This window comes from Festucalex cinctus, chromosome 15 (assembly GCF_051991245.1).
Source record: "Festucalex cinctus isolate MCC-2025b chromosome 15, RoL_Fcin_1.0, whole genome shotgun sequence".
NCBI classification, from domain to species: domain Eukaryota; kingdom Metazoa; phylum Chordata; class Actinopteri; order Syngnathiformes; family Syngnathidae; genus Festucalex; species Festucalex cinctus.
In genome coordinates, this window is record NC_135425.1 from 14,559,978 (window position 1) to 14,575,629 (window position 15,652).

A 15,652-nucleotide genomic window follows, 5' to 3' on the forward strand; every position below is an offset into this window, starting at 1 on the left:
ACTAAGTAACTAAAACACACCTTGCAGACAGGCCGGTTCCTGAAAATGAAAAGTTGAAGTTGATATATTGGATCTGTAGACAATTGACACAGAAAAAGAACAAATGACTTTTTCTTTTAACCAGGCAAATGATACTCTCGCCTTTCTTTTATATGATAACCGTGTGACCTCTGATCCTCAATCTCTTGAATCATAATTATGCCAACGCGTTTAGCCATGGAAACGACACGCAGTCTGCAGCAGCAGGTTTGTGTTTAACCCTGGGGCATATAAGACTGCAACGGATGGATATTAAGGGTAGAGGCAGGAAGTGCACGTCTAGCAGATGGAGAAGTAATTGCTTTCTCGGGGGGGGAAATTGACAAACAGAAATAAAAGAATGTGTCCACGTTTAAGAGACGGTGGGAGAAATGGAAAGACGGATCAATATTTGCTGGGGAATGAGTCACAGCTGGGGATTTGATCTTTCAGGAACACACACATTATTTTTGCCCTGAAAACACACAGTCAATTCTAAGTAAAACCTGTGCAATTGCTGTATTTCCTTCACCTTAATCCCGCAAACAGTCAGTTGTCATAATTCCACACGTGAGCATTGCAGTCTTGTAAAATGTTGATGGCATCCCTCTAGCTGGAGCGCATGCTGGAAGGAAGCGCCGTGCGCGCGCAGAAGCAGCTGGTACTGCTTCACAAAGAAGACGGCCCCCCTCCCAAGGCCACAGTGGACTGGCTTAACATGCGGAGCTGGATCTCCAGACACCTTCATCTATCATGTCCACGACGGGTCTTCTCTAAGAGGAGTCTGCCCAAACTGGTGGGAGGTGGATGCACTATATTCAGGCATATTCACACATTTCATATTCTAATTTTGCCAACTATTTTTTTTTTTTTTTTTTTTTTAGTTGGAGCTGTATCAGCGTGTGTTTGAGAAGCCGGCAGACCGCCACTCAGATTTCTCCCGTTTGGCCCGAGTCCTCACTGGGAATGCAATTGCCCTTGTCCTGGGCGGAGGCGGGGCCAGGTAAAGTTCTCCCTGCTCACTGTGCAACCTTGAGTTTTACGTTTCAGATATTTTTCCCCCCCCCCATCTTCATCAGCACTTTTCCGTCTCGTGTTTCTTTGCCCTGTTTTGTAGAGGTTGTTCCCAGGTGGGGATCTTGCGAGCCCTCTGTGAAGCCGGCATCCCAGTCGATCTCATCGGCGGCACTTCTATTGGTTCCCTGTTGGGGGCGCTCTATGCTGAGGATCGCAGCCACAGCCGCATGAGGATGAGGGCACGAGAATGGGCAATGGTATGATTTTTTTTGAGGGGGGGTGCTCCTCATTTTTGGGGCAAAGTTCTTCTCTTACGGTGGCATCGTAACGCAAATTTAAGTTGAAATGTCTTCTTGGCTCTCTTTGATTGGTCAGTTGGAGTCAAATGTCACTAGTAATTATGTTGTACTGATGAAACCGACTAAAGTGAAACAAGTCACTGACTAACTAAAATAGGGCTTTGGCAGCATCTTCCAGTGTTTTACAAATGGAAAAAAACTGCAAATAGGTGAATTTTTCATCAAATAGCTGGGTTTGCTTCCACCTAAAAAAAAAAAGAGAAGAAAATGCCAATAAGTACATTTGCAGTGAACCATGAATATTCATGATTGTCATATGAAATATAATCAGTGTGGCAGTAACCGAGTGTGCCTTGTCCTGTAAGACATATTCAACATTGAAACCTCGTATGTCACTATTCTCATAAACAGAGGGTTGCCTGTATTTACACGTGAGTTAGTCATGTATTAAAGCCAGGAGCGAGCCGTATTTTAATCATGCCACCGGAGAGCATCACAAATCATATTCCAGATGTCATCAAAAGGCCATTTAAAAGGCCCATTTCCATCCTCATTAAGAGAACATGCTGGAATGAATTAGCTTATGATAAAACTTTGATGATAATCACATCGTCCTTAGGAATTTGCGTCATGCGGGTTGATTTGCAGAGCTTGGGGATTTCTCCCTTGATGTCATACTTGAAGTCATCTCCATGAAGATGAATGCGGCAAACAAATTGTTTATGTGGGTTGAATGAGTGCATTAATATTCGGCTCCTCCGCTTCCTCTTTTAGAATTTTTTATTTTTTTATTTTTTTTTGTAACTTTCTACAGGGTATAGACAGTATCTCTTTGGACAAGAAATCATTGTGTCTCAAATAATATATGAAAATTGAATGTGATGTGACCTTATTAATACAACTAATTTAGCAAGAATATCGTAAACTAAAAGGGGATGGTGAAAAAAAAAAAATGAACAGATAGCTCTTCGGAATTTTATTTGTTAAATGCAGAATGAATATTTATTTTAAACCCAACACTAAGTCATTAACTGTTGCATACATCAGGTAGAAGAAATCAAAATGGAGGGGGGTTGTCATTAACAATCTGGCAGATTCTACATTACCTCCAATGAAAGCGCTGAGCTTGATGAAATGATGTTTGTGTTAGGTAAAAAAAGCAAACCTAATTTTCACTCTCTCTCGCCTCAGGAAATGACTTCAGTGTTCAAGAAGGTTCTGGATTTAACATACCCGGTCACGTCCATGTTTTCTGGTGCGGCCTTCAACTCCAGCATAAGCAATGTCTTCAAGAGCAAGCAAATTGAGGTGAGATGAGGTGATTCGAATGCCGCTCCAATAGAATTACAAACAAATTTCAGAAAAGAGGATAGGCAAGCTCAAGGATGAGTAAGTGTATCATTGAATCCTGTTACCCGTTTATGTGTTTGTGCATGCAGGACCTTTGGATACCGTATTTCAATATCACAGCTGACATTAGTGCCTCTGCAATGAGAGTGCACACAGATGGTAGGTGTACATTTGTCTAAGGCCACGTCTTCATCATTTCAGGTTAAACTAAAATGAGTCCACACCAGCAGTATTTTATTAAGAAACGTCTTTGCCCACATGAAAATGCATTCATAATGAAAAAACTAGAGGTGACACGATTGTTAATTTTATCAGACATCTTTAAATGTAGTCTGTTTTAGTCCAGTTCTAATCACGTTTGTTAGTTTTTATTATCATTAGTTAACCTCATCCCATTTTTATTAAGTCAACTTTTAGTCAACTATACATCTCACATTTTAGTTTTTATTTTAGTCCAAGAAAACACAATTTTATTCGTCTAGTTTTACTAAACTAAAACTGTCAAAGTTTTAGTCAGCACAATCATTTTACCCCTGTGTATATATATTTTTGTTAGCAGATAATGTTGAACACTTCGGATCTAAAACCATTTCACAACAAAATTTCTCTCATCTTTTTGATACAAAAAAAATAACTTCACACACAATTATAGTACTGTATATCAAGTGGCTACTATGATTCCATGCTACAAGCTAGTAAGTTAGCCAATATTAGTTAGCATTCGGATTAACATTTATTGTTCGAATGTTATAGACGTTGGATTAATGTTAAATTATAGCTATAATTTATTTATTTATTTATTTATTTTTTATTTTTTAAACATTTCACCGTGAATCCACTTCCTGTCTTTACCATTTTTTTGTGCATTTTGCACTCGCTAGCTGCACATTTGAAAGGGGATGTCACAGTATGTGCCACGTGACAGATTAGCAGAGACAGGATTTTACAAAACCATATAATTTTTGTCTCATCTTTGTTCATGAACTAAAATCTCCATAGATTTTAGTCCAGTTTTTTTAAGTACATTTCTGTCTCTTCTTCATTAGCTTCCGAAATTGCATACTGATTTAGTCCTAGGTATTGTTTATTAATAAGTGTTTTAGTCTAGTCTAGTTTTGGTCCGGTAAAAAATGTGTGTTAATGAAAATATTTTTGTTCACAAAATGAACACTAGATGACACCATTACGGAGTCTTAAGCATTAAAATTTGGTCTTCTGTTTGAGGTTCTCTATGGAGGTATGTTCGTGCCAGCATGTCCCTTTCGGGGTATCTGCCTCCTCTCTGTGACCCCAAAGATGGACACCTGCTTATGGATGGAGGTTACATCAACAATCTGCCAGGTCTTTCATCATCATACTTACCTACATTAGTCTTTGATCCATTCGGAGACTTATTTAGCTTTCAGCTCATTGCAAATTATCTTTTTTTTTTTTTTTTTGGTGGTCATTGCCAGCTGATGTAGCGCGCTCCATGGGGGCCAAAGTGGTGATAGCTATCGACGTGGGCAGCCGAGATGAAACCAACCTCACTAATTATGGCGACTCGCTGTCAGGCTGGTGGCTGCTATGGAAACGCCTCAATCCCCTGGCGGAGAAAGTCAAGGTAAGTCAAAATAAAAAGCCAAATATATCAGACATTAGCTGGGCTTTACGAGTCGTCGAGTATAATTTTCACAGGAGGACGCATGTTTTTTGTTTCGTTTCTCGCGCTCAGGTGTTGAACATGGCGGAGATTCAGACCCGCTTGGCCTACGTATGCTGCGTTCGACACTTGGAGTCAGTGAAGAACAGCGACTACTGCGAGTATATCCGACCTCCCATCGACAGATATCGAACGCTGGAGTTTGGGAAGTTCGATGAGATTGCTGTATGTTGACATAAACACTATCATCTTGTGGTTCATTGTTTCAATTCTTCCATTTAAACACCTATTAGATCTACCGTGTGTCATGTTAGGAGGTGGGATACCAACACGGCAAGACTGTGTTTGACGTGTGGAGTCGCAGTGGAGTGGTGGACAAAATGCTGAAAGACAGACACCAGGAGGAGTTTCACAACACGCAATGCAAGAACAATGTGAGCACCCACTTAGGTCACTTGGTCTTTATACTGTCTTACATCACAATCCTTTAGACACAGCAGGATTTTTAGTGCTGCGCTTTAATACAGAATTCCGGCACGACAAAGCAGACTTGACATTTTGATGAAGCGTTCCATCAATAATTGGCTTTTTTCCATCATTCCGACCAACTGTAATCAGCTTTTATGCTGCACTCTGTTTTTGCGCCAAAAGTGCCTCGCGGCTCTCCGGCTTAGGGCTCGCTGTGGCTTTTATTTCTTGTTATATCACTAATCGCAGTTTTGTTATCTGACCTGCTATCAGACGGCACCAAAAATACACTTGTTCGTCACAAGTGTCTAGTCAGCCTCAAGTGTTATGACTACTTGTTCTGATGCTTCAAGAATGAAAGGGGGCTTATGTCATCACAACCGCAGCCAATAAGCAATGGGGTGGGGGGGGCAGTTTTTATACCAAACACAGATCCATTAGAATGCTGAAGTATAAAAATTGTTTAGTTTTTTTTTTTCCTCATATGTTTATTTCAAACAATAGCGAACCCACACACGCAGGTATTCAGACTCTTGCATCTCTCTTGGGGAAACAAACACATTACACCATGTTTAAAAAAAAAAAAAAAAAAAAAAAGTTGCACTGTGAGTGGAAATGGAAGTATAAAAATTTAAAAGAAGTAAACTGCGTGCACATATTCACCACATAGGCAAGCAACCATATTTTAACAGTGCAGGCAATGAAAATGTGACAATTAAGAAAAAATTTATTACGTCTTGTCTTGGTTATTGAACAAAATTTTCTGAGGGTTAAGTACTTGAACGAGTGCTCTCTTAAATGTTTAGGCTGGTTACCCATCGTTGTTCAATTCATTGGAAAAAGAGAGAGGGCTTGAAAAGGAAAATCAATTTGATATTTATTATTATTATTATCATTATCATTGTTGTTATTATTATTATTATTATTATTATTATTGTTATTATTATATATTTTTTTAATATAAACCCTTTTAAGCCCTACTAATACTCATTGCTCCACTTTGTCAATGAGAGCGCCACTGCCACCTACTGTAGTGGATGTGCAATTACACTTTATTCTAGTACAGCCAAAAAATAAGTAAAACTTGTTTCCTTGGGTTACACACCCCAGTATTTGAGAAGGACTGTTTAAATTTGTGATCTTGGCCAAAGTCAGCTGGGATAGGCACCAGCACAACTGCGACTTTAATGACGACAAGCTCAATTAAAAGTAGATGGATGGTATTCATAACAAACCAATAAAAAACCCATTTAGGATTATAAATTTTGTTCCCTTGTAGCCAGAAGAATCATAAAGAAACTTGACCTCATTTTAGCTTTCGAAAACATTGTTGTCATTGTAGTGGTTCACATTGCTGATCAGTTCCCACTTAAATGCTGCATTCACCACCGCCCAGTTGTCAGTCCAGGGCGAATCAGGGGGGCTTCCGTAAAATGTTTTCTTCTGGCCTTAGAGGGTAACACAAAATAATTAAGACTCCACTGAAAATAATAATAGTCACTGAATGTGCGTGTGATGCATGTTTAAGCCTTGGTGGAGGTCTGTGTCATTTTCCCCCCCTAATTAAAGATGCCTTTGTGCCCATCAGGTGTTAACATGTCCAAACGCTTCCTTCACTGACTTGGCTGAAATTGTGTCCCGGATTGAGCCAGTCAAACCTGCCCTAGTGGATGGTAAAACACACACGCTCTTATTTGCTGAAGTCATCCTTTGATTTATTTATTTTTATTTTAGCATGTGCAAATGAACTATGAAATACATTCATAGTACACACACACACACATCCATACAGTACATGCATGCTGATACCATTCTATATGCTATGTCCTCTTTCTTTTTTTTATTTTTATTATTTATTTTATTTTTTTTATTTATTCCTTCCTTCCTCTCTATAGCATGCTTCATCCTGACACTCCTTGCTTTTTGCAACCACCATGTATACAATTAAGATGCAAACGGAAACTACAGTGGTGCAACAGAAGTTGATCAGCCATAATTTGTTTGGATACAATTTTTAAGCCCTGAACTTTTCAGCGACACATCAGCCGCGTCATTTGCTGTGCAGTGGCCAATGATGCTAGCTGAACAAAGGTCTTATGTAACTTAAGTCATTTTTTCTACCAAAAAATGGTTATAGCATCAAGGATGTTGGACTTTAGAAGATCCACTGTAGTTCCAAAAAAGCAAAAGCTATAAGTGACATATTTGGTTTCGCTGCAGCAATGGTATTCGCGTTCATCCAATCACGGATTGTTTCTCATTCCTTTCTGCTCTTCTTCTGACCTCATCGCTTGCACGCCCACTTCCAACTGTCTCCGCCTCCACGCCCCCCCCCCAATCCCCTGACAGCCCCACAATGTGATCTATTTTTTTCTCCTGTCCTCACCTCCCTCCCCGTCAGAGGAGTCAGACTACCACACTGACTATGACGAGGAGGCAGTGGAGAGCGCACTGTCTGACCTGGAGCTATACGGTCACTATGGAGAGCATACTGAAGGGGAGGAGACTGCAGACACGGTGCGGGCCTCCGGTCGTATGGGCGGGTGATCTCCTTCAAGCACTACAACTGCTGAGTCACATATTCATTATTGTCAGGCACATTCGGCAACAAGTGGTTTTAGTAAAAACAAAGAGTGAGCCAAACAGTAAACGGTGGAAAAGAAAAATAAGGTGAGACTGGATTAAACACTTGATAGGCCAGAAGTTAAACATATTTATAATACTGTATTTGGAATTAGGTTTTATGTAGTGAAATAGATAAATCTTTTTTTTTTCTTTTTTTTTTTTTTTTTTAAATCTTTGTAGAATAATCATTGATTTAATTTTTGTTCACGTCAACTAGAAAAAATTGCAGTAAATAAGGCCATTTTATTTCTGTGACATTTACAGAATTGTCTTGGCTTTTAATGTTAAGCAATAGCCAATATTGCTTAGTTATGTTATATATTCATAATTTATTCATTTGTAATTTCTGAAAAAAAATTGCTTAATATTACCTACTTAATTCTTATCTTGAAACATAAACATTATTGTAGCAATTTCCTTTCAAATAATAATATAGTATAATTAATACTAATTTTCAATGCCTTTTGGAAAATATTTAATTATAACACTGTCATTGAAAATAATTGATGTATTTTAATTAGGGGTGCACTGGTCACTATTTTCTGGCTGAGCCCCGATGTATGTGTGTGTGTGTGTGTGTGTATATATATATATATATATGTATATATATATGTATATGTATATGTATATGTGTTTGTTTGTTTGTTTAAGTCTGACCTGATGATCGCGTTTCGTTTTTGTTTTTCTCTTGCTCTCTCTTCCAAAACAAGCAGCATACACATCAAACGTGCCAGTCTTGTTTTATTGTAAAATATTGAACAATACCTGGGAAACAGGTATTTGAGGTTGGTGGACAAGATCAACTTTAATTTATCCCGGCCAATCGGTGCACCCCTAATTTTGTTAGATGTAGTCATCATAATTAAATTAAGGGACCAGTTGGAAAGATGAAGGAATTTTTCCAATTGTTTTGAAGTAACCATCAATGGAACGTGCAATAGAATTTGACAATCTTCTTTCATTAAATGCTGACATAGTCGCTGAACGAACTTCTTTGCGATCCTCAGGATGACGAATTGGATGAAAGACATGCCGACGCAATCTCCGGCCACGAACACCCGCTGAACATCTCAGCAAACCAGGAAGTACTTTCCAAACGTTCCGCCAAGTGATGAGTGCAATATTGAAGAAGCATTAGACCACCATTGGCCTCAATTCCACTCTACCACATAACTCTTGAAGATTAACCTTCGTTCAGCTTCACGTACCGTCATCATTTCTCATATTGAGATAGTCGAGCTTTAAATGGATCGCATCAGTCAAGAAGTGAAGGAATTGCAACAGTGGCACCAGGTTAATTTAAATGAAGGAGTATTAGGGCCACACTGAAAACACAGAAAAAAAGTATTACACTGACAAGACAGAGTAATGATAATGAAGTCTATATTGTATAATTAATATTATTCATAATTACAGGAAAGTCATTATAGTCTGAGAATTTATTTTTTTACCACAATTAATTCATATTCTAATTTTATGAGAATAGTCAAATAAGGGGGAAAAAATATGTACCAGATTGTCATACAGAGAAGAATAATGTAGTCAACCACAAGGCACATGTGGAGCCAGACATGCAAAAAGTCAAATTTGAACCTCCACTCTGGCCTTCCAGTCGGAAGTTTGCACGGTCTCCCCATGCGTGCACGAGTTTCTTGTTGGGTTATTTGAAGACTTTAAATTATGAGTATGAATTGTTGTTTGTCTGTACATGTGATTGGCTGGCGACCAGTCCAGGTTTCACTCACCAACCTCTTGAGGAGAAGCGCCAAAAAAATATATGGCCCTGCATTTTGACATAATACTCTTAACATTTCTACCGGACCGGTACATAAATCTTGTAGCATTGCTACTTTTATACAGCTTATTAACATGTTAGTGTCACAAATTTTGTCTTGTATTTTTCTGCACAGTATGGCCTTAATACTCTTTGTTAATCCTCTTCATGCAAAAAAAAAAAAAAATGCAAATACCTTGCCGGTGCCTCTTAACGAACAAAGTGTTATTATAAGGTTATGAAGGTTTCCTGACAGGGAATCTTCCAATACAGAATGCCTTTTTTGCTTCAGAAGATTTGCTGTTTTGACAACGTTACTGAACGAAAAATGTTTTAGATGACTGTTTTTGGTGGGTCTGTGCCGCCTCTACTTGCCAGCCATGTGAGATTTATTGTTACACTCCACAACGGACAGTACCGATATGGTAACGGAGAAACTGTAAAGAGAACATTATAGAACCTCAGCCTTTATGTACAGATAGCTCGGCCACCACTCCAGATATGCACATCAATGCAAATGTTGATTTGTTTTGTAGCCTTTTGTAGACTGGTCAAACTCTTGTGTTGCATTTTTTTTTTTTTGTTAAACATTTACCTAAATCATCAATCATTTAGTTTAAATGTAGGTCACAATGCTGTGCTAATAAATAGCTAATTAAAGTTCTAATAATCTCACCATAACCTTATAATTTAGTTTTGATGGGGAAAACACAACTAACTAATCTATTCATAAAACGTGGAGAAAAAAAAAGAAAAAGTTGGAGTTAGCCTATTGGAAGACCATCTGCCACATAATATTGGAGTGTCAGAGTGTAAAAGTTGATGTTATTGATTTACATGAGAAGAACAGTGAGTGAATGGTGGTTATAAAATCTTTAACAGTTTTTTAACTTTCATAATTTGCATACAAGTAACAAGTTAACTATTGTAATATATATATTTTTTAACCTTAATTGTAAACACAGGCAAAATGAGTTATTACAGCCTCATGTAACTTGTAAGTTGTAAAAGAAAAAAAAAAGTGCAAAACACTTTTTTTTTTTTTTTAAATGATCAGTGCAAGCTATAGGTCATGTTAGTGGTGGAATAAGTTTTGAAATGATTTATCTCTGTCTCGTTTTTTGTTCCCGATATATCACAAAATCCTGGCATTTGAACAGGATTGTGTAGGCTTTTTCCTATCCACCTTAATTGGAGCCAAGGTTGTTACTTCTGGTGTGTTGTACTTTTGGGTTGTTTCCAAAAACACAAAGCGCAAAGAAATTGATGTGTTTGGCCTCAGTGAATGTTTCACAGCTTGTTTGAAACGGTGATGGATGAGACGCTGATGCTACATGTGGAAGCACGCCAGGTGACTGAAACAAACACAACCACTTGTGCCCTCGTCCAGCCTTTAGCTTTGAGTGATAAGCACATAACGTTTACCAGTATGCCTTCTATCTGTGGCTTGATGAGTATTATTTTGTTTTATCATCTTTGATAATCAATGTTACTAACACTATTGTGTATTTTGTATGATGTTTCTGGTAAATAAATGATTGAATTGAGGAACTGAGTAGCCGGACTTTGATGTTTACACGGGTTTATGAGTTTGCCTTTACACACCTTCCCAATTCATTTGATGTAAGACAATGTAATTGAGAAGGTACAACTTTAAACTCACGCATCTGTCCGCTGTAAATACATTTAGCCACTGAAATTGGAGATATAAATGGTGATTAGCACAAAAATGGAATATGTCATATTCTTTTAAAACATCTGAATTAAAAGCTGTAATTCTAAACTAAATAAATCTCATGATTTATTTTTTTTCAATTTCTGTTTGTTTTTGGTTATACAAAGACAAACTCAGAAGATCAGCTGTTTCATCATGCTTTAATGATAACCTATTATTCATTATTATACACTATTCACGTCACTGGGAGTATTTCTGTTTAACAACGCAGGTCTCCTGTTAGCAACTGTCAGCACCCCTAGTGACGTGTTTTGGACAAGACTGAGGCGCTCGCGTCTATTAACAGTTTTCAAGAGGGCTGAAACAAGCAGATATGACTTATTTTCAATGTGACCTCAAAATGCTGCATTTGTTTTTTTTTTAAAACAAGAACATCTAACCGGCACTCCTACACACAGGTCACAACTGTTATTTATAAAGACTCTAGAGAAGATGAATATATTAATGTTCAGTGTCAATCTGTAGAAAAAGCAGTTGTTTTTGTCCTCTATCACACTGCTGCTCGAGCAAGAGTGACCCATTTACCTTTTTGAGTCCTTTTTGTCCCCATTTTTCAGATAGCCCGAAGGCACAAGGAGAAGGATGGCAGGCAATGAAACACAGGTGGAGGACGACAAAGCGTGCTAAAGAAAGGTAGACACAAGGATATTTATGTGTGTATTTGCACTGCTCTATTTAACCTTCTATAAATCAAGCTGGCTGACTGTCTAAAGGTGGCAAACTCATCTCCACTCTTCCAAATCTGTCGCCGCTAATTTACTGCGGGAGAGGCCATTGTCCACCGACATGCTGTTAATGTGACACATCCTGAGTTAAACTCATAGTAGGATACCTTAGCGCCGTTCCCATTTCATTCTCACACACAAATAACATTTTGTGTTGAACTTGCTGTTTGTTTTTTAATATAAGAAAATTAACCAAGTAGGCTACACAATGTACATGCACAGGATGGACATTTTTAGCTAATGCTAATCTTAGCAAATCAGTTAGCAAGCTAACTGTATTGTTTACCAACTATTTCAAGTTTAAAGTTATTTATTTATTTATTTTTTAATTAATAGTTCACTATGCCGCATTAAGCTTGATAACATCCCAACAACACGCGTTATATAAAAAGTATAAAATATAAGCGTAAATATAGCCTACTAGCCACTTTTTAAAGGGGAAGCCAACCTTTAACATTTAGTGACAAAAATATTATATGTGCCTCACTAGTCTAAATATGACATTCTGATTAATATTACATTTGTGGAATATGAGTTATGCAGCAAAATCCAGCTGTTTTTAATCCATATCAGAATGCGGCCGTTTTGCCACTTGATGTCGAGTGAAAATGACATCACAGTAGCTCATGGCTTAGGCAACGACCAATCACAGCTCACCTGTTTTCTGAAGCTGAGCTGTGATTGGTTGTTACCTGAGACTGAGCAACAGTGATGTCATTTTCACTCGACATCAAGTGGCAAAATGGCTGCCCTCTGATATGGATTAAAAACTGCTAGATTTTGCTGCTTAACCCGCATTCCACTAATGCAACATTTACCAGAATATTATTTTTAGGCTAGTGGGTCTGCATAGAATATATTATTGTCAATTTTTGACTTCCTCTTTAAGCTTCCTTTGAAGAAAAACAAAAGGTTAATGTCATTAACAGGGTTTCTAATGATGCAATGCAGTATGATGGAAACACAGTTTAAGAGACTTATCATATATGTGTGTAAATGGTTGGCCACCTATTATATATATATATATATATATTTATATATATATATATATTTATATATATATATATATATATATATATATATATATATATATATATATATATATATATATAAACCTCACTGTTTAATTATTCTGTTACATTGTCATGCTAACTGAGTGATTTTAATGAAGACAAAAAAGTCACTTCGTAGTGATGCTGACCCTCTCGTCACTGTCGTCTTTCAGTCGAAAAGACTCATTTCCTGCAAACTGCCCTGCAGGCTTCGCTTCATTTCACCAGGTTTTTTTTTTTTTTTTTTTTTTTTTAAGATTTATCGATCCAGGTTTGTGTCACTTCTTCCCTTCTTTCTCAGCCCTCCTCAGTTGCCTATCATCCCCCCTGTGTGTTCATTAATTGGCTGATGATTTGTTTTGGTTGTTTACATCTCACGTCAATTCTATGAACACAAATTAGTATATTAGAAGGTTCTTCTCAATAATACAGAATAATGTCATACCGTTGTGTAAAATATAGCAGGTAGAATTGACATTGTGCATTGTCAGTGTAAAGTTAAGTGTGTGTGTACGCAAGGGCGTCATCTTATTCCTGGTGACATCATCATTTGCCACTTTCTTTCTCAGCCACAGTGGATCTGAATGACTCTAGCAAGGACGTATTTTGTTTTCAGCAAAGCAAGTACAACTGGGCCAGCGCTGGGCTATTCATCTTTCCGCCTTCGGGAGGGCAGCCAACGCTGGCCTTGCTCCCTTTATTCATCCACTTTTGTAGTAAGCTTAAATATACCCACTGGAAGTTTCCCAATGTCTTTACGTTGCAGTATCTGCTAACGCTGCACCAAAGACTCTCACACTAGGGACCACAAACACAGTGTAGTCATAAATATACAAGAAATAATCAGCCTTTTTATGGCACCCACAATTGTTTTGTAGCTTTGGCGAGTATTGACGCTTCTTCAGGGACAGCAATTTAAAGGTATTGCGCAGAGAACAGGCTAAGCAGTAGCTATAAGGGCTGTACAGTGGAATAATGGTTGGCATATGTGCTTCACAGTTAATGAGGATCTGGGTTTGAATCTCAGGTGTGAATTGTGTACTCCCCGTGCTTGCGTGTTTTTTTTTTTTTTTGTGTACTCCAGCTTCCTCCCACATCCCAAAAATGACTATACTATACTATACTATACTATACTATACTATTCAAATGAAAAAAATGACAAAATAAGATAATTTCAAAAGTTGATCCATCATTCACCCTCCTGTTGCGGGTCAAATTGACCCATTAGGAAAATCTAGAAAAGAAAAGAAAAAAGTTGGGTTCAACGTTGCTGGCCTTCGTTTTGTATTTTATTTTATTTTATTTGTAATATTGAAAACATTGCATTCCATTATGTGATATTTTTAATGATTAAACATTAGAACGCGTCACATTGACCCATGAACATGGTTAAGAAACATATAAGGTGCTGTGGAAGCTCACCACATTATTGACCAATGGCTTGTACTATTAGATGTGACTATAAAAATGTCAAGAAAAGAAATAAAAGGTTTTTAAATTATGTGTATACATATTTTTTTTTATATCACAAAAACCTGGAACAGGGGTATGTAGATTTTTTTTCTATCCACTCTAACCCAAAATGTACCTGGTCCATTTTAATCAGTTTGCGAAAAACTAACCTGTCATTTCCACTTTTTACTCTCAACGTTCTTTTCACCAGACTCTCAATCACTCACTGACTCACCTGGCTGCGCATCACAGCGGGAGTATGTCGCCTGGGAAGGAAGGCCAGGACGATGGAGGCTGTGAGGGGAAGAAAATTGGAAGGTCTGCTGCAGTAACAAGGTGAGTCAAGGTGGGGATAGGCATGGATGTCACGTAGGAGGAAGGCCTTCCCCCACACTCACAGGTCGAACCTAGAACCGATGCGAATGTCGTTAAAATCTTGGAGGCGATTCTAGACCAGTAATGAGATTGTGGGGCTGCCCCTTTAGGAAGAGTTATGTCACCACTAACACGAAGGTCAATTCGCTTACACTGCAGTCAGCACACATACATGACCGCTTACTGTTAATTCATTGTAGACTTGAATCGTCATTCAGGGTGTGAAAGTACTCGATATTAACTCCCAGCACTTGTAATCAATTGAATTATCAGGCTCAGGGGAGTTTTATTTTTCTCTGAAAGACACTCGCAAAAAGGGTGGCCCAAATCCATTTTTCTTCCATTTTCACTTAATGTACTGTAGTTGTATTAGTCAAGTGGTCCGGTGCTTTAATCTACAGTGGCTATAAGAAGTCGGCACATCTGTTGAAATGCCAGATTTTTGTGGTATCCAGTGAAACCAAATTGAATCATTTCAAAACTTCAGCGACTATTAATTTGAACTACCTCTGCAATTCAATTGAAAATAACAAAGCATGAAGGTGTCCCAATTATTTTGTACAACAAGCATGTGTCTCCAAATTTGGTCATATACTGTATGTATTTTTGTTTATTTCAAAACTAATAAAGTAAGAAAAACAAAATATAGAAACCTATTTTCTTTCATCATACAATTACAAAATCAGCATAATTGTAAAAAAAAAAAAAAAAAAAGATTATTAATAACTAATTTTGAGTTGTTGAATTGATATATTTGCACATTTTTAAAAATTTTAAATAACTAATTTAATATTATTTTTCATCAAAAAGGAACTTGAATAATTAGAGTGCTTCAAAGAATTTGATTTATCTTAGTATTTTTTTTATGTTTAAACATTTTCTTGTTTTGTACCAAAAAATAAATGACAATCGTGAATTATTACCAAAATAATCGAGATTAATATTTTCTTCATAATCGAGCAGCACCACACCACACCATCCAGTACACCATTAACTTGTCATGGAGGCAGAGAAATTGGTGCGCTCAGTAATCGACTTGTGTGTGTGATGGTACGCCATGTGATTTCTTAATTATTGTATAAGTTTGTGGAACAAAAAAAGAAAGAAACTGGTGGGGTTC

At 37.5% G+C, this 15,652-nt stretch overlaps 1 protein-coding gene across 8 annotated transcripts in view; it reads left to right on the forward strand.

Moving 5' to 3' along the window:
• The window catches only part of pnpla7a (patatin-like phospholipase domain containing 7a), a 46,837-nt gene that overhangs the window by 12,343 nt on the left and 18,842 nt on the right, over window positions 1–15,652 (forward strand). For 3 of the 8 annotated variants that reach the window (XR_013278647.1, XR_013278646.1, XR_013278648.1), the window contains exons 25-36: window positions 632–814; window positions 903–1,021; window positions 1,136–1,292; window positions 2,526–2,642; window positions 2,774–2,843; window positions 3,909–4,025; window positions 4,139–4,287; window positions 4,399–4,551; window positions 4,641–4,760; window positions 6,383–6,467; window positions 11,486–11,561; window positions 14,369–14,493. Coding sequence is in view for 4 of the 8 variants with exons in the window: in XM_077496799.1 (XP_077352925.1) it covers window positions 632–814; window positions 903–1,021; window positions 1,136–1,292; window positions 2,526–2,642; window positions 2,774–2,843; window positions 3,909–4,025; window positions 4,139–4,287; window positions 4,399–4,551; window positions 4,641–4,760; window positions 6,383–6,467; window positions 7,196–7,311; window positions 8,427–8,531 (1,491 nt within the window). In the remaining 4 variants the exon portion in view is untranslated. Of the gene's footprint in view, window positions 1–631; window positions 815–902; window positions 1,022–1,135; window positions 1,293–2,525; window positions 2,643–2,773; window positions 2,844–3,908; window positions 4,026–4,138; window positions 4,288–4,398; window positions 4,552–4,619; window positions 4,764–6,382; window positions 6,468–7,143; window positions 7,312–8,426; window positions 10,745–11,485; window positions 11,562–14,368; window positions 14,494–15,652 lie in introns of those variants that run through there. The other 5 variants (XM_077496799.1, XM_077496800.1, XR_013278649.1 and 2 more) reach the window with 4 other exon arrangements.